General features: G+C 36.7%; 1 protein-coding gene across 27 annotated transcripts in view; it reads left to right on the top strand.

The window, feature by feature from the left end:
• Patronin (calmodulin-regulated spectrin-associated protein patronin) overlaps positions 1-19,749 on the top strand; it is a 75,834-nt gene that overhangs the window by 25,264 nt on the left and 30,821 nt on the right. For 19 of the 27 annotated variants that reach the window (XM_089727164.1, XM_089727165.1, XM_089727175.1 and 16 more), the window contains exons 3-8: positions 9,823-10,038; positions 13,117-13,305; positions 13,859-14,100; positions 14,878-14,969; positions 16,397-16,525; positions 19,180-19,344. In XM_089727164.1, the coding sequence (XP_089583290.1) occupies positions 9,823-10,038; positions 13,117-13,305; positions 13,859-14,100; positions 14,878-14,969; positions 16,397-16,525; positions 19,180-19,344 (1,033 nt within the window). The remainder of the gene's footprint in view (positions 1-9,822; positions 10,039-13,116; positions 13,306-13,858; positions 14,101-14,877; positions 14,970-16,396; positions 16,526-19,179; positions 19,345-19,749) is intronic. The other 8 variants (XM_089727171.1, XM_089727174.1, XM_089727177.1 and 5 more) reach the window with 2 other exon arrangements.

Raw genomic sequence — 19,749 nt, forward strand, 5'->3', positions numbered from 1 at the left:
GATTAACTCGAAATTTGGTATACTTATTAAGGACCGATGACAATTCAATATTAAACAAAAATTGGAAAAAATTAAAATTCAATTAAAAAATGAAAAATGGTTTAAAAAAACTAATAAAAAACGCTTTTATAGAAAATCCAACTAAAAATATATAGGGTGCATACTGCATGCCGCATGGTATCATTAGTTATAAATATTTTATGAACAGATATGACTTGAAGGGTTATTCTGATAATATCCTGAAAAGCACCCCACGCTTTTTTACAATAAAATCATTTTTGCTTACACTATTTTGAATTCAAATTTATTAAATTTTATTTTCTATTTTTTAGTTGGATTTTCTATAAAAGTGAATTTCGTTAGTTTTTTTTTAAGTATTATTTATTTTTAATAATTAATTGCGAGGATAACCGTGGACCACACCTTGTATAATAATATTGTAAAATCTTTGAATATTATTTCATTCGTCATAACTGATAAACGTTCTTCCGACTCTAATGGATTGTTGACCTGAATTACTTTTTGGATCGATTCTTAGATCAGTTTCTATTTACCATTAAATAATTGTTAATGCTTATATCGTTTTTTTTTAAATTGGTAACTCATAACGAAGATTAATACAATGAGATCGCCAGTGACTGTAAAGCTCGCGAGTAATAAGGAAATTGTATGGTGTACATTAGAATACCGTGAAACAAGAGGTCCTTTATAAATCAATACTACTGTGCTTTCAGTTATTTGAAAGCTACATCAATCTACGCAGTTCATTGTATCGTTTACTTGTCAATTGTGTATAGCATCCTTTTTAACAACATCTTTATTGTGTGCCGGATTGTTGTGTTGGAAACGTCCGCAATTTGAAGCTCCCGTGGCAAAATGGTACGAAATTCGGTGTGCTTGCATCGATGATGCAATGATTCGAGGTGATTGAGGATAGATACTACAATCTTGCGTTTTCGTATGATGAAGCAACTGCTCATTCCTGTTTTAAGGGCGTAAAAGCCGTTATAAAATACAAATGTGACTTCAGCCTTGTGTCGTAACTCGTAAGATAGGTTACGGAATTCACATTGCAGTGATTATAAGCTGCGGAAACCATCTAACACCAGGTCATCCGTGGGCGTGTGTGGCGCATCTACCGACTAAAAAAAAGAAATGATCACTTGCAATGGAGAAAGTAAAGGTTAAAAATTATGTTGCTTATTATAAGATTGTCCTTCAGTATTTAAGTACATGTATTTTTTACATGGATACCAAGTTTCAATTCAATCGGATGCACGGTTCAGTAGTTATAATGGAACATCCGTAAAAATCACTGTAGATTTATGTATTAGTATAGATAGGGCGTCGTAGATTTCATTACCCGTTTTGTCTTTAATTTTGGTATCGCCCTTGAGTCTCCCATGTTCAGTCGAATATTGATCCGTACCACGGCTGCCCGGAGTCGGTACAGCTGAAGTCACGCGAGGCTACGTTCAGTGCCGAAGAACCGTGCTTTTGGGAGTGCCGACTCATTACGTGTTCGCGGGTGTGCTAATCAAATAACTTTTAAATGCGGTCAGGGTGTGAAATGTCATGGCTGTCACTAAGCGTGAACGAAAGCGAAAAAACAAACGATATGTAGGTATTAAATTTATATGAGAAAAAAAAGATGCTTTAATACCCCTTGTTGTAACAAGACAAAGTATTTAATTGAACATCTTTAACTTGATGAAAACTACGTTAAGGAATACATAGCTGAATACAAAGCCAGTAAAAATGCGCTTAAAAAAATCTTCTTCTTCATGTCCTTATCGCACATAATTTGGAGTCGGCGCATCATACTCTCTCATCATGCTTCATAGGAGTTTGTCATGAGTTTTATGACTGGGCGCCTGTTTGATGTTAACCCTCCTTGGATTGTATCTTCAGTAGTATATCCATTGCAACGTGCCACACGGACTAACTTTCTTTCTTTGGTATTTCTTTTACTACATTCGTTTTTTATTCAATAAATTGTATATTATCACTTGTACTAAAATTTTAGATTTTCAAATACTAAAATATAAAAAATATCACATTTTTCATAATAAAGTTAAAATGTTATTTTATTGCCAAACAGATTATGGATGTAAATAAAATGTCAATAACCCTTGTTTTGGAATTATATCTTATTGGTGGGAGTAATATAGGAAACGTGCATACATAACTTATTCATGGGATAACAATCATCGAGTGTATTCGGCTAGCAGCAACCTGCAAGGAATGTTTATATAGATCGTTACCAGCATTGGTGATCGCTGCGTCAAGTCTGCGCCATAATCTAATTATCAAGCACGTGTCAAAGTTTAAGTAAAAGAGTTAACATCTGAAGGTACAGCGGAATAGGTCAGATAAAGCAGCAATTGGATAGTTAACTAAAGCTAGAAGTCTCCGTAAAGAAATGTGATTGAATATATTATAACGTATCTGGAAGATATAATTAAAATATAAGAACTCTGACACGCACATTTAAAACTATTGATCATTATTAAAAAAGGATTTCTAGGCTTTTTTCAGCAAATTGAGTGTTGGTATAAAAATTGGATTGCACATGTGAACGTTAACGTTATTTAAGGCAGTTCGTTCTCCGTGTGTCATAAAATTAAATTATCTTATTGCTTCCTTATTCATAAACCCATTTTAATTTTATACTCCTACGTTTTATATTGACGAGACACAAAGATGAACAATTGGCAAGCAAAATTTCAGTTAGAACTATTAAATTTTACATTATCTGTATTTTGCTTTGAATCGGATATTTAATTAGCTCATGCCCAAGATGTAATATTTTGAGTAATATCACTCCAATGCTCAATATAGTTAAGGGTCTATTGCCCAAAACACGTCATCTCGGATCCTCCCGATCCACTATCGGTGCTTTTAGGCACCGGTCATCGTTCTTGTCGAACCCGTCGCTTGCAACGAAGGGCTCGGCGAGTAAATTAATCCACAGACACAGCCCACTGAGTTTATCGCCGGTTCTTCTGGGTGGGTCACGTTTCCGATCCGGTGGTAGATTCTGCGAAGCACGGCTCTTGCTAGGGTTAGTGTTAGCAACGTCATCAGGTTTGAGCCCCGCGAGCTCACCTACCAATTCGGCGAATCTAGAATAACGTCTCGAGTTTACTAGAATAGGTAGGTGAAAAAAAGGTCTATTGTTTTAATGTAAAGGCGAATTTCGATTAATGCAAGCCAAGTTTGTCGTCGTTTGTCGTTGCGTTGATGATTGGTTGAGTTCTCAGAAGCGAGAATGTTTATCAACATCAGTATTTAGTGCGGATATTCATTTACGTTGTTGAGCTGCCAAAGAGTTCAAGGACCTATTTGCTTACAACTTCGATCCCTTGTTGCTATTCAAAATTATTTATATAAAGTCGTTTGCTGGTTCGTCTTACGTGATATTTGATATCTAACGCATCCTGCTCATACCGCAACGTGAAGGTCCATCTTGAAACGTCGCCTGTATCCTGTATCGATTATCGGCTATTCAGTTATATTACACCAGCATCGCATCTTACGTTACTTAGCCTCATTGTTATGGTAAGAGTAACCTGATCAGAGATATCTTCCAGATTTATCGAATGTCATCGACTTTGGGAAAATAATAAATTTGTAGTTGATGATAATCATTCAAATGTCGTCTCCTGACATCTTGCCATTCGTTATGCGTCGTTACCGCTATAGGTCATGGCAATAATTCAATTTACCTTTTATCAAAATTAACTATTGTTTGCTAATATATTCCCATTGCGACTACGATATTAATGGAGGCTTTATAAAAGCCAGTTATGTCTGTCTGGCGGATTAGTTTGCAATGTACAAGTTGGATGAACTCCCATTTGTACTTGCTTTGTTTCTCAATCCTCTTTATGTTATCATTTTAGTTCAAAAAAAAAGCGCACATAAAGCGTGTTGGTTTATGCATTAGGTCCATATTTTTTATTTTTCCATATTGTCCATATTTCTGTGATATAATTGGTGATGCAATTGTATTGCACTTTTTTTTGCAAATTGTGTCTGAGCTATACTGTAGACACTGTTTAGCGCTTATCGGAGTCCATAGTTAACACAAACGTAACTACAGCTGTCAATTTGAAAAACCGGAATAACCTATCTACCCTGTATAACGAATTGGAACGCTTAGTAGAAATAGTCAGGATTGTGGTTCTAACACTGGCGGAACAACATAAACTGCGGTTGTTTCTGTCCTGTCGATCTCATCATGGATAGTTTTCCACGATGAAAATAGTCACTAATGAACGCGCCACAATTCACCCACAAAAACAAAATTAATTTGCCATGTTTGAATTAAATACTCCGAGTTCGACGATCCGCCTCGCCATCAACATAAGGCTCAAAATCAATTGGCATTCCGTTTAAAGTAGTGTTTTTAAATTTGTCGCGTCGTTAAAAATAGTCGACGTCGTTTCCGCCTTCGGGAAACTGTGCTCTTTTGTTCGCATCCGTAGTCCGATGACTCAGCTGATGTTGTAACGTGTGATAGGGGAGCTTTTCCTAGTTTTATTTACGGTTCAATTCGCGGTACTTAATTCAGCAGCTGTTAATGACTATGCCGTGATTATGATTGGCATTGATGAACACAACAAACCTGAGTTAGCGGTATTAATACATGTGGAAGTCAACGACCTAACACATGCATTCGTCTTGTGTAGAGTAAAAAACCAAATAAGAAATAGTTAAACACGTCGAATATCATTTTTTGCTATTGAATTTGGATATTATTTTGAGAGGTCCATTTGATGCTAAAATCAAAACTGAAAACTTTTTGTTTCAAATAGGCCTTTGAGGGGAATTGTAAATCGTCATGTTTTACCACCGATTCGAAGTGGTTAATTGGTCGTTATTTTCCAATCTATAACTATATATTTATCCATATATATACTACCCAAATTTACACAATATTACTAAATCAATAGATGTAATAAGTATATCTTTTAATTGAAAATTATATTCGAGGCGTTTATGTGTATGAAAAATTTACATTAAAATGTCGTTATTGCCATAAGTATGTTTCAGGCAACACGACGTTTCAGAATTTATTAGGAATTTATTTCGTATTGGTCAAAGATATTCGTACTATTCCTCTGTGGAGATCAAATTGAAATTCAATTCAATTCGTGCGTCTCTATCACATAGTTGCTATTAAAATATATAACTTGAATTATAAATTTTAAATTCAAAACAACCCCGGAGGTTTGTTGTAATTTACACACTAAAATGCATAATTTCAGCTCTAATGCTTTGAATTTTGGATGTCTATGAATATCTTATATTATTATATAGTTTCGCATCAATGAATCCTGTGATTCACCCATTCAATAGTAGATAATATTAAAAGCGAGTTGGATTTCACGAAAATAAAGTGACTCAAATCGTTTTCGATTTGATTCGAGAGTTCAATACTATTTTAATTATAACTGTGCAAAGGAATTTTTGTGTGTATCATTTAATGTTCTCGTAACTCGTAAAAACCATTATTTTATTCGTATACTCTTTATTATAATGTTAGACAATGTAAATTTACTTCTTTTTTTCTCGCATATGTCCACAGTTCTGAATTCATTAAAATCGTTGTGAAAATTCCTTATATTATTACCAATTACAATTGAAATGTACACAAAGCAAGTCTACATGTATCCGGTGGAAAAATAAAGGATCTGAGAGAATGTTGCCGCCGCCGGCGCTTTCCTCCTTGACCCTCCCCGGTCTCAGACGTCGCGCGACATGTCGCTTTGTGTTCTCATGTTCCTCATGTCGTTTTGTCAAGCCGACCGCTCGCCTTAATTACACTCGTGTACCGCAAGGTGTATTCATTTTGTCTGTTTAATTTAACTAGAGGTACCGCAGTAGTTGAAATTCGACTATAATTAATTATGATTGTATTTTATACTTCTATAATCACAAATTTCGAAAATACTACACTATAAAAAGTATTAGCAAAGACAAACAATATTTAATCTATTCTCAATTTGACAACAGACGTCAAGAACAAAAGTTTGACAATAAACAGTATGCATGCGTGTGTGCGTCAAATACATGGTATGTAGTGTGTGTAATGTTTTCTTTATTGATTTAATGTATCTTTTATGCATTATTTTAAAAAAAACATTAGCATTGTGCACTTCTTCTCTATATTCTCTATAAGTGTGAGAAATTTCATACTCCTCCGTCCGTGCACTTTTCGTAAAAAGGGATACAAAGTTTTTGCTTCACGTATTAATATATAGAGAGCGACTTTAATTGGCTACATTCTTACAGCGGCTCTGTCTGTCTAATTCTATTTTAATCGTGCTATTTGAGGAACAACTTATGTTTGTCTCAGGTTAAAATGTCGATCTTATCTTTCAATGTGTCATTCTGTGCACCTGTTAGTACAATATAATTACCATTTTCAACTCATATTTTTCTTTAATTATAGGAATTCAATTATAGGCCGATTCGGAGCTGAATCGAATATACCTATTCGCTTTCAGCGAATATTCTTCATAAAGTTCAACGTTTCAACTAACGGTACAATCGTACAGTTATTGGAATTAATATGAAAATGACAGACTGTAAAATCGATTAAAATACTAGTTTTGACTATAACGTTCATGACTGATTCAAAATCGATTTTTAATACATTTTTGGACTATCGAGTTAAAATTGGAATTAATTCATAATGACATTTTAATAGGTATGGAATTATTTGAAGCATTGGAACATAGGATTGATTGCTTAATGCCGGTTGTGGTTTTCAAATGACAATAATTTAAGTACAATTTAAAAATATCGCACCTTCGAATATTTCTTAGATTTGTGTTAATTGTTCAATCTATGTTAGTTTCGCTAAAACAATTATATCATTGCGGTTACGCTTGCAAAGCTATGAGATTTATGTGGTTCTGTTGGTCTTTATGAAGGGTAAATTATCTAACTTCCTTCATTATAATACAATTTTAGGTTAGAAGTAAAATTTCATGTCCTTATCATTTGATTTCTGAACTCGTGATTTCGAACAATGTTCTTTTCATATTTAAGTACAACATTATTAAGTTTTGCCCGAACTCATAAAATTTCCTTTTTCGATCGTGAAAGTTAATAAAAAATCTATCAAATCAATTGAATTTATGAAAAGCGTTTCGGCTCCAAATGAATTGTCTCAAACATCGACGAAACCGATTGGTCATTCATTTATATCTTTCTAAATCAAATGCAAGAGTTTTGTATCGAGAATGCAGTCAGTCACATTTTCATGTAACTGTTTATATGCACGATATCCGATTACGTTAATCGAAAAAAATTATTAGTCGTACAGACTGAAAGTGAGAGTTGGCGAGGTCGTATGTTACATTACAACTATTAACGTCATTTAAAGCCGCACGGTCAATGGGATGATAATTTTTTTAATGTCGTAATGCTTGATTTTGTACCGTGAAAACCGGTTGTTTAGACTCGATCCGCGAGTACCACTAGTTGGGCACGTTTGCTACGAACGATCGTTTATCTTCCGATTATACAACCATTGGAATCTCATATCCTCGGCCTATAATTTTATGTATAGAAGTATATATGAATGTGTTAGAGTTATAATGAAATTCCGAGGTTGCTTATTTTTAATATCTGGTGTTTATTGTACCGTATATTGTACCTACCTTCGCTGTATCACCGATACGCTGTCTGAAAGACACTAAGCAAAAAGATTTTTTGTTTTTGTTCTTAATTGAATTCACTGAATGAGATTCGAATTCTTTAGCAGATGTTTTATTAAATTCAAACTTATGCTATTGTGAGATTAGGTCGTTATTATATTAAGGGTGCGCGTTGTCCAGTGGCGAATGACGCCATTTAAACGAATTCCGTCTGGCGAACTACACCCGTTTCGACGAGGCCAACCACTTTACCCCTATATTAAGTTGTTGAAGACGCTTCGATTCCTTTTATACGCAGAATGAACTTAACTTTCTTTGGATGTTTAATATAATCTTCAAATGTATTTAGGTTCAATTCTGGATATTATTTCGGTTAAGCTTAATCGCTATGTGAAGAGCCATTGAGAAATCCGCCTTTTCTCTTAAGGTCTCCCCAATGAATTTGAGTTTATTAATTTAGTTGATTGCTGACATATAGAGTTAGTGCATACGATTAGGCACTAACTGCTTTATAGCTTATGACCCGAATATACCCATTTTTACTGGTGTAGATGGTCAAGTGGCTTCACCTGGCGGCAGGCGATCTCGTGAAGTCGATGTTTGACGTAATCGAAATATTACATGGTACTAATATTATTGCACGCGTTATGGGCGTGCATTTAAAGTTTAACAGCGAATTTTATTCTGTTGCTTAATTAATATAGCTCTGAAAATTTATAAATATAGGCATGTGATTGTGTAAGTGTAGTTAATGCAACGGTCGTTTAAAAATATCGGAATTCGATTCAACTTTGGCCGCTTTTGATGCAGAGTTACGTTTTATACAAGTAATGTGTGTCGAATAATAACGTTTTTGTTTATATTTAAAAAAAAAAGGTTATCGTAGTCTTATTTTTTACGCTTTTGTATGACCTATTACTGATTCTGTCACCGATCGCGGCTGTAGTCTCAAATCGTTTTTTTATTAACGGTTGCCCCGCCCTTCAAAGCCGAACGCATAAATGATTTTATGTTTTTGAGGTTTAGATCAATAGCTTTGATGGTGGCACCTATAATACGCCACGCCATTCTGACATCCAACAATTTGAATCACTACTTTACAAGCCTTAAAATCAACTATCGATCTTTTCGGCCTTATCCAATCATGCTCCAGGTGCCAATGTCCGCTGTCCTTTGCTTTTCTACAAAACTTGACCGATGGCTTTTAGGAGATTCAAATAATTAAATTGTAACCGACAAAAATGTAATAAGCTAACACAATTTTAAACTTAAATAGACCGTAAGTGTTCGCTTGACGTCACAATTTAAATTAATACAACACAAGGAATTGTCTCAGTATCGTAAATCCCAATAAAAACTGGATCAAGAAGTGTCTTGAAGAGTTAGGTATCTACGGATATAGGACGCGACCTGACATTGATCCACAAAGATCCGCATAAAGATTTCGTTCGTTTATTGTTTGCATATTTAGGTTTGTCATGCTGAAGAGAAATCGGAAATTTTGTTTTTACCTGATAGAACAATGATACTGTGGAGAAATTACGAAATATAATAACGTTTATTTGCAATTTCATCAGATGATTATTTTATGCATACTTATACTATTATATACCCTTTATACTATTATAGTTAGACAAAGATGTAGTTTTACTGGTGGTACAGTCATCCTGTCTATTCCTCTTACAAAGCAGTCAGGGGGAACACTGTTTGAAGGAAGGACAACCGCTAGCAATACAACTGAGACTTCAATCTCATGTTTCACGGTGGATGACGTATTCACTTTGCTATGTCTACTGGCTCTGGTAAACATTTAAAACCGGACAATCCGCGAGCGAAGTTCATCTATACCAGGGGTTCCCAAACTTATTTTGTCTGCTGCCCAGTTTGAGAATAAATTATTTCTTAGCGCCCCTATTTTTTCAGGTACTTAAAAATCACTATAGCCAGAGCCTAGTCGGTGTCTAAGAATGCTAGATAAAATTACAAATCGCCTCTCAAGCCTCTACACACCACCCCCATTTTTTTTCTGGGTCTCTTACTGTCCCCCTTTAGGCTTGCAGCGCCCATAATCATGCCACTTTGGGAAAGGCTGATCTATGCGAATAATAAAATAAAATTTGCGTTAATGTTTTTTGATTTGATGTTTCAGGATTTGGAACACTTGAAGCCACCTATATGCGGCGGTTTGGCCAACGCGGAGCTGTACTGCCTGGCGCTGGCCAACATGTACTCGGATCCGAACTACCATAGCCTCAACCATTGGAACATCCTGCAGACCCTAGTCAGGAAGGGAATCGACGTTCCCGACCCACCCGACTGCGCGCTCACCGAAACAGTTTTAATTCAAACGAATCCGCTAAAAATGGTGAGAATTGGAATTCAGATTTAATTATAATTAACTAGTTGTCCCTTGGTAGTCGAAATTCATCTATAATTAATTGAAATTATAAGTTTGTACACTATTATGATTCTATTGTCAAAGACTATTATACTTCTACTAGCTGACCCGGCAAACATTGTTTTGCCATATATAAGATTCCTAGGGAATTTCTAGTGTAGAAAAAAAAAACTAACTTATTGTAAGTGTGTAAGGATGTGGTAAATGAGTGAAAGAGGTATGTAGTGCTGTGAACGATGAGGGAATATATAATAAAAATAACAAAACCTCATTCAACCACAAAATACCTTATTATAACAAAAAAAAATGTCCAAATAAAAAAAATATGTTAGGGGTGGACAACCCTAATCACTTAGGGGTATGAAAAATAGATAGTAGCCGATTCTCAGGCTTACTGAATATGCATAAAAAATGTCATGAGAATCGGTCAAGCGGTTTCGGAGGAGTATGGGAACGAACATTGTGACACGAGAATTTTATATATTAGATAATCACAGATTTCGCCAAGGCTACACTTTAGACAAATATTAATAAAGACAAACAATATTATTCTATTCTCAATTTGACTACAGATTATAAGCAATAAGAAAGGTTTGACAGTAACCAAGTAGTATGCATGCGTGTGTGTGTCAAATACATGGTAGTTTGCTAATGTTTTTTTATTGATTTTATGCATTTTTTATGCATAATATAAAAAAAATATTAACATTCTGCACTCCTTCTCTATATTCTCTATAAAGGTGCGAAATTTCATCCTCCGTCCGCGCAATTTTCGTAAAAATCTGTACAAAGTTTTTGCTTCACGTATTAATATATTTAGAAGTTATAAAAGAAAAAGGTCTGGTACAAATAGTGATAAATTTATTTAGTAGTGGCAAAACTATACGAAAAACTAACTAGATTAAGGTGGTGCCCGTATTGTGGCAACCACAAAAAACTATTGTATAAAAAAAATTTAGAAATATGTAAGTAATAATAATGTTTAATGAATTATGTCGTCACGATATATGTGTAAAGTTTTGTCACGTGATATAAAAGTGCGTTCTATTTCCTTGCCTTGATCTTAATGAAGTGGAGTGTGTGATATTTCTCCGGTCGCCCGGGTTTCTTGGAAACTGAAGGCATAATAGGTATTAGTTGGAGGAGTCGTTAACTATGATAATGATAGCGTCGATGAGGAATTCGTGACAGTAGCTCAATGCAGTTCTGAAGATCGTTCACATATCTTAGAATATTTGAGTAAAGTGTTTATCATGTAAAATCCTCGGACGGCCCTACGTTAATTTTATAAATATACTAGACGAACATCTAGTAATCGCTCGCATTAAATTGATAATTTAGAATTAATATAACGCGTTGCATTTTACGAGAACAAAGAATTGCTTATTAAAAAGAAACATTGGTTGGCGGATGGCGGATAATAACTTAGTCATTTATTTAATAACATAAAGACAAACATTAAAGCATAGACAGTTACCGTAACCTAATTTTGATATCCATTTCTAACAAATTACGTCACATTCTGCCCAAATCGATCGATTTATAAGTCCATTCGTAAATAAAATCCAGTCAGCGAATAAACTGTCGGGTTTTTTTATAGCTCGTATACTCGGTGTTACCTGGGTCATGTCGTTCACCATTAAAAGTAACCTATGCGTTAATCCAGGTTATAAAGTGTCCGTAGCGGAATTTTCATCCTAATCCCCTTGGCGATTCTTGCGTGATGGAATAACAAAACGTCCAAACATACACACATTCAAATTTCTAATATTAATATGGATTTTTGTTTTAAGTTTACTATATTGATTCGGTCGATATCGATTCGTTTTTCGACAATGATAAATTGCCTATCTAGATTTGGCGTTACATCACTGTATCACGTACATAATATATGTATGCTCTCTTTGTTTATTTATACACACGTAAGAACATTCTTTGTTATACGGATTATAATTCCGTTTTCATCAGAAACGAAAATAAAGACATATATTTGATTCGATGTGCAAGGTATAATCGTCTTTTTATTAATTGGTATAAGGAAGTGTTTTAGATATGGTATATTTTCATATATCGTTTATATTCTGCACGCATCTTTGTGGTTCTGTATTAGATTCTTCATAAAAATGTGTTCTCTGTTTATCAGCAAAGTAATAACATACTACTTATCTTAATGGTTTAATTATTGGGAATAAAATAAAATAAGAGGTTTGGGAGGCATTGTGTTTAATATTTGTAACATCTTTAAATGTATACTATGACTAATTTACAGTTTTTAAGATTTTCAATATTATTATTGTTGTATTTTTGATGTTTGATATCGCAGAATTATGTTTCATTATAAACAAATTTGTTTTTACTTTAAATGAAAGGATATTTGATAATTGTCTTAACGTTTTTTATTTCGTAAAAATATTTTTGTGAGCGCAGAATCAGAAAGATCAATAAAAGTCGTTAAAAAGTTAACACGAAATTCATTCCGAATTTCCTCTTTGAACACTAAAACAGTAATGGCATGTACGTACTAATATAACGGGTTCTACACTATGTAGTAATAGTAACTGCCAACACGAAATTCTTGTAAGAACCCGTTAAATAATAGTGTATACAGTTAAGCAGATAGGCGCGAAAGATTAAAACAAAATTAAAATAATAATAAACACAGTATTAAACCGTAAAAGTGATATTAAATTATGTTTTCAACTCGCGAAAACCGAAGATCAGAAGATTTTGATGAAAGATAGGGCAGACTCTTAATTAGTAAGTTTCTCTATTATACACTCGCAATCAATTTCCTGTGTGCTTAGTGCGAGTTTTTTAACGTTCTCGATAGCGTAAAAGTTACCGCAAATTTGTATGCAGTTGGAACAGCGCCCCTAGCGGCAAACGTAAGCAAACGTTCCAACTCCATACAAATTGCGGTAACTTTTACGCTATCGAGAACGTTAAAAAACTCGCACTAAGCACACTGGAAACACTAAGTATTTTTTTGCGAACCCTACTAAACATAAATTACGTCCGTTTATAAAGTTGCTTTTCGGGTTTCAGGGCGCGCACATGGTCGTAATCGAAGCTCTGATGAAGCTGTACGCTCGAGAGGTTGTGACCGCGGACCGCGTGTGGGCGGCGGCGCAGCGTTTCGGGGCTACGCTGCCGCCCATCAACTCGGCCTCCACCCACGAGGCGGGTATCCTGTGTTGGGTCAACGCGGCCTGCGCTGCGTTCAACAAAGCTGAGGTAACCAAATCAGAATACCACTGAGAAGATACTTAAAGTAATTACAAGGACATGGACAGTGAATCAGTACACTTTATTTTTAGATTGCATAGATGGGACGAGCTCACAGCCCACCTGGTGTTAAGTGGTTACCGTAGCACATAGACATCTATAACGTAAATGCCGCCACCCACCTTGAGATATGAATTCTAAGGTCTTAGTATAGTTACAACGGCTGCCCCACCCTTCAAAGTGAAACGCATTACTGCTTCATGGCAGACACAGACAGAGTGGTGGTAATACACCAGTATTTACGTAAATTATAATTTTGCGGGTTTGATTTTTATTACGCGATGTTATTCCTTCACCGTGGAAGTAAATCGTGAACATTTGTCGAGTACTACGTATTCCATTACAAAAATTGGTACCCGCCTGCGGGATTCGAACACCGATGCATCGCTACACACGAGTGCACCGGGCGTCTTATCCTTTAGGCCATGACTACGCACTCGTTGCCTTTTTCTACAGAGCATTTGTTGGGGCGGTATCTGATTGGTGTTTGTTTTAAATACAGGAATCAACACCGCCCGTGCCGACGGTGTCCAGTCTCCAAGATCTGTGCGAAGGCACATCCCTGGCGGCGTTAGTGTCGTTCTACTGTCCCGAAGCGTTGCCTCGCTCTGCGCTGCGGGTGGGCCGCGTCGCTTCGATACAGGATTGTCTGCACAACCTGATGCTGGTGCACGACTTCTGCGCCAACTACCTGCCTCATAACATATTCCACATGATGCCCGAAGACGTCACTTACATGAGAGGGTGCGTATTCCGCCCGTATGGCACATTACACCGAGTACAACTGCGTAGGTTGCTCAACAAGAAAATATATTTTTAAAATATTATTGTGGTGGGTTTACTAGGGTCAGTAGACGTCATAATATGAATGACGTCATCTACCTTTAAGCCTACAAACTGGAACGAACAACTTCTTCACAGTAGAACCAAGTCAGATGGTGGGCGCTCACCCGTGTGGGATTACTACCAGCGCATTATGTCTTTTTATCATACGATGTTATTCCTTCGTCGTGGAAGCTTAACGTGAACGCGTGTCAATAAAATATTTAATTTAAAAAATTGGTATCCGCCAGCCGGATTCGAACACCGGCACAGTTGCATCGCTCGACATGCGTAGCTAGACTGGGCGTCTTATCCTTTAGGACACGATGACTTTTAAATTATAATTGAAGACAAAAACTTTTTTTTTATTGCTTAGATTGGTGGACGGGGTCACAGCCCACCTGGTGTTAAGTGGTTACTGGAGCCCATAGACATCTACAACGTAAATGCGCCACCCACCTTAAGATATAAGTTCTAAGGTCTCAAATATAGTTACAACGGCTGCCCTACCCTTCAAACCGAAACGCAATACTGCTTCACGGCAGAAATAGGCAGGGTGGTGGTACCTACCCGAACGGACTCTCAAGAGGTCCTACCACCTAAATATATTGTTTCAATTTCAGAACTGGAATGATTCATGCTTGAGAATTTTAGTACAAATAAATTAATATATTAAAATGTGTTTTTAAAATATTTCAGGTCAATGAAACAAAATTTAGTAGCGATGCTCGCCGACCTGTTCAACGTGCTAGAAGTTCATCCGGTCAAATCAGTAAAGTGCCCGGGAAGCGGTGAGTACACGAGATAATTGTCTGATCTAAACAGTCCAGTCCGTGATCCTCGTCCCGGCTCTTGCATGCTAGACTCGATGGGAGTATGTGGTCATAATATCAAAAACGCATACTAATATTAGTATTAAAAAAAAAAAGTATAATATTTATGGACGCGGTAATAAGTAATGCTTACGTTTCCTTTCTATTAAAAAAAAATATGTAATAAAAATTTTCGGCTGTTGAATGATTTTTTTTTGTTATCCGTGTATTTTTTTTTGAAGTCTGGCATTGCGCTAATGAGGTCTTCGACGGTAAGTTAAGTTAGGAAGCGGCTCAGATTGGCGAAGCTGCAGTTTGGTTTCTTGTCGCCCTGTCTTGCTTGCGCCGTATGATGCTTGACGCTTTTATTGCGCGAGTTTACAACGATTTATATTAACGTTATTAACGAGCTTCATTATATCGTGTATAGAGTTGCTGACCAACATTAAACAGTTCTGTTCGCTTAGTGCGAGTTTTTTAACTCCAAGTTTTACCGCTAGGGGCGCTGTTCCAACTCCATACGAGTTTGAGTTAACTTTTACGCGATCGAGAACGTCAAAAAACTCGCACTAAGAACACTCACAGAAAGTGACAACAACACTATGTTCAGTGAAGGCTGTTCGCTTCACTACTACTACTTATACTCGATAAACGTTATTGGACAGTTTCGTTTTTTTTTCGCATCGAACACGCCGAGTCAAGACAGGGTGATCGAAAACATTCACGTGTTTGTGAATTATGTCGAACAATTCAATTATCACGTTCCGTTTTACGCATCCTGTAAATTGTACAAACATTGAATTAAGTTTTATGTCTGTACGCGTAACAAGGATTTGGTATAAGAGAATCATGGTGTGCTTTTTTTGATTGTGTTGGGATTGTGTTTTGGCGATTGTGAAATTTGTTGGGCGTGCCAAATTCGAGATAAATATGTGAAGTTTTATTTAGTTGGGCTAAACAAACGCGAGACAGACATGTCTTTCGAACATGTTTTGTGTGAGAGTTTTTATTTATCGTTTCTGTTGATGAAGAATGATTGTGTTGGTTTGTATGTGTTGTAGGGACCACAAATGTCCCCATAGCAACCAATAATTATATGTATGTGTTAGGGGTAATTATATTGCAATGATGCTACGTCAGTCTCGGGATTGTCGGGCTGTCGATAGCACGTTAGGTTGTAATCCCAATATACGTCACTTAACTGAACACGTGTCTTATTAATCCTTGCCCGATATAGAGACTCAACAGTGTGCTGGTTGCATCGAAGAGTGATTGGTGATTATGAGTAGGTATGTGTGTCGGTTGCATCGAGACGGTGATGGATGGTATTGCTTGGTGTACAAATGTGTGCGATGCGGGTCGCGCGTGGGTAGCGCGTGGCGGTAGTGACGGTGCGGTGTGCGCAGAGCGCGAGGCGTGCAACGAGCACGGCGTGCGGCCGCGCCGCGCCCTGCCCGCCCCCGCGCCCTCGCCCATCCCCGACCTGCGCCCCGACCGCCCGCCGCACGACCTGCACCACGCCGTGCCCTTCGCAGGTACACGCGCCGACCGCCACTGCACACATACACCAACACTACACACAACACCGACACTACACACTACACACGCACACCGACACTACACACATACACCGACACTACACACATACACTACTACTCTAGTGAACGTTCATTTTCCCTTAGAGTCGCCGCACACGCGCCACCGGCCACAACCATAAGACGCCGCCACCGCCATATTTCCTGTAAATTTTACACATTTTATATGGACTCGCCGCACACGGCGAAGTCGTCGTGGCCTAAAGGTTAAGACGTCCGGTGCATTCGTATCTAGCGAAGTACCAATGTTCGAATCCCGCAGGCGGGTATCAATTTTTCTAATGAAATACGTACTTAACAAATGTTCACGATTGACTTCCACGGTGAAGGAATAACATCGTGTGGTAAAAATCAAACCTGCAAAACTATAATTTGCGCAATTATGTTTCTGCCGTGAAGCAGTAATGCGTTTCGGTTTGAAGGGCGGGGCAGCCGTTGTAACTCTACTGAGACCTTAGAACTCAAACCTCAGAGTGGGTGGCGGCATTTACGTTGTAGATGTCTATGGGTCGCCGTAACCACTTAACACCAGGTGGGCTGTGAGCTCGTCCAACCATTTAAGCTATAAAAAAAGGACATTCATTTTCTTTTACTTAATCAGTTGTACAGTTAAAATAACTATGTATTTCTAAAAAAAATCCCTTGACTCTCGATTCTCACTATATTTTAAATGACGTCTAAACTAGTATCAAACCCTTCAATTCAGTTCAGTTATTTACTTAGATACACTGATTTCTGGCTTATTCACGACGAAGACGAGTAGTGGCTGTTTGCAGTTTTGTTTTATTGCTGTGTGTGTCTGTGTGTGAACGTGTTTTTTGTTCTGCGTGTCTCTAAACACATTTAATTTTTATATACCACCTCTGTTTTTTCTATGCTCTGCTTTCTGTACCTTTGTCGTCTGTTTACTTTTGTATAGATATTCTTAATTATAATAATATATGTTAACCTGATACGCTTTTATTTTGCTTATAAACTGGGTTTGCATGGATAAGCTTTTTTTGGACGCACTTTCTCATTAACGAGTCTATACAGTAGGAGTCGTTGACGTTATGTCCATATGACTCCCAAGACTTTTTTTTAAAGTATATTCATCGATATTATTTCGTAGTTACGGTAGTGTTGTCACACGATTAATATAACAGTTGATAAATGCTGTTCTGCATTTTTCATTGCTTAATATGGTATTGCTCGCCGTAGTATTATAAATATCTTTTTTGTGAACAATAATAATTACCCAATCCTTTCGATCGCAACGCGTGAGCACATCACTAGTTTTTAATTATAATATGTCACGCATAGTAATGCCATTAAAATCAGTTTAAAAAAAAAACACAGAAGTAAATCAGAATAGCGTAACCGGAAAAAAAACACGTAAAAAAATTACCGCATTAAAATTGTTTTAGTTTTCCAAAGCGAAGTAATAATAAATTTAATACGTAACCTAAAACAAAGTAGAGAAGTAATATTACAATAATTTTATTAAAGTTGTGACAAATTGCTTTGTTTTTAATTTCTCGACATTAGAGGTAAAAGGTTGACAAATCGCTTAAGTGGTACATATACGATAGCTTTTCATTTACATTAGAGGCAAAATATATTTGTTAAATAGAACGTTTCATATCTTAACTATTTCTAATGTATTAAATGCGACCATATTACTACAGATAAACAAAGATTATTGCAGAGTATGACTTCTTGAAGTTTTTTTGCTCTAAAATATGAAACTAGCGGTCGAGAGCCAAATATTTTTTTTACTCAGTGGCGAGCAATTTTAGCAAAATGTTTTTTTTTTTTTTTTTTATTGCCTTTGTAGGCAGACGAGCATACGGCCCACCTGATGGTGAGTGGTTACCGTCGCCCATGGACTTCAGCAATGCCAAGGGCAGAGCCAAGCCGCTGCCTACCGCTAAAATCTACATCTATTCTTAAGGTTTTTTATTTCGGTTTTTGAAAGAACTGTATTTGTTGTCGTTTACGTGTTTTCGCTACCATGTAGTTCTGTATTTTTTTTGTAGATTTTCGTTAATGTTTGTTTTATATTTCTTAGATTATCATCATATTTATCACCAACGTTAGATTTTAAGTAATTGTAAAGATTTTCTTAACCTACCTCAATAACCCTTAAAATAGAGTAACTACCCAGTCATTTTAATGACGCTTTTAAAAATAAATCCACAGTGTTTTTATTTTGGCATGTCAATATAAAAACGTTTGTATAGTAAAATTTAGAAATGTGGAAAAATTCATTAAAATAATTATAGAATCCTTGAAGAAATACAATATTATGTTCTCTTACTGAATTTGAAAGAGGATTAAATGATTTAAAATCAAATAGGTAGGTAGATAATTAATTTAAATTTCGAATTTCGAATATCAACAGATAGACTAGTGTTATTGTATGTGTATGTCATTGTAATGCTGGTGACGTAACGCAGTGCTCCGGAAAGACGATTAGGTAAACGATTTAAAATCAAATAGATAATTAATTTAAATTTCGAATTTCTAATTTCGAATTTCTAATTTCGAATATCAACAGATAGACTAGTGTTATTGTATGTGTACGGCATTGTAATGGTGGTGACGTAACGCAGTGCCCCGTTCGCCGTCGGCGTGCAGCGGGCGGCCCGCGCCCCGCCGCTCGGCCAGCTCGACGCCCGAGCGGCGCAGCTGTAGCCCGCAACGCGATCAGTTCGTTGTGCACCGCGGCAAGGCGGTCACCACGCTCGCCTCCCTAGCCAGGAGGGACGACGACAATGGTAACGAACTGCTTAACTTTTAAGTTGAACATAATATTTAGCAATACAAAGCTACATATATGGCTGCTATATAGTTCCGACCGAAAAAAAGTGGAATTTAATTTAGGAAACAAACAAATTAAGTATTTGTGAAATACAGGAAATATAGAAGGGAGGTTATTGAAAAAAATTACCAGTTTTTTTTATTGCTTAGATGGATGAACGAGCTCACAGCCCACCTGGTGTTAAGTAGTTACTGGAGCCCATAGACATTTACAATGTAAATGCGCCACCCACCTTGAGATATAGGTTCTAAGGTCTCAGTATAGTTACAACGGCTGCCCCACCCTTCAAACCGAAACGCATTACTGCTTCACGGCAAGAATAGGCGGAGTGGTGGTACCTGCCCGTGCGGACTCACATGAG

The sequence above is a fragment of the Bombyx mandarina genome, chromosome 04, assembly GCF_030267445.1.
Source record: "Bombyx mandarina strain Sakado chromosome 04, ASM3026744v2".
Taxonomy (NCBI): Eukaryota; Metazoa; Arthropoda; class Insecta; order Lepidoptera; family Bombycidae; genus Bombyx; species Bombyx mandarina.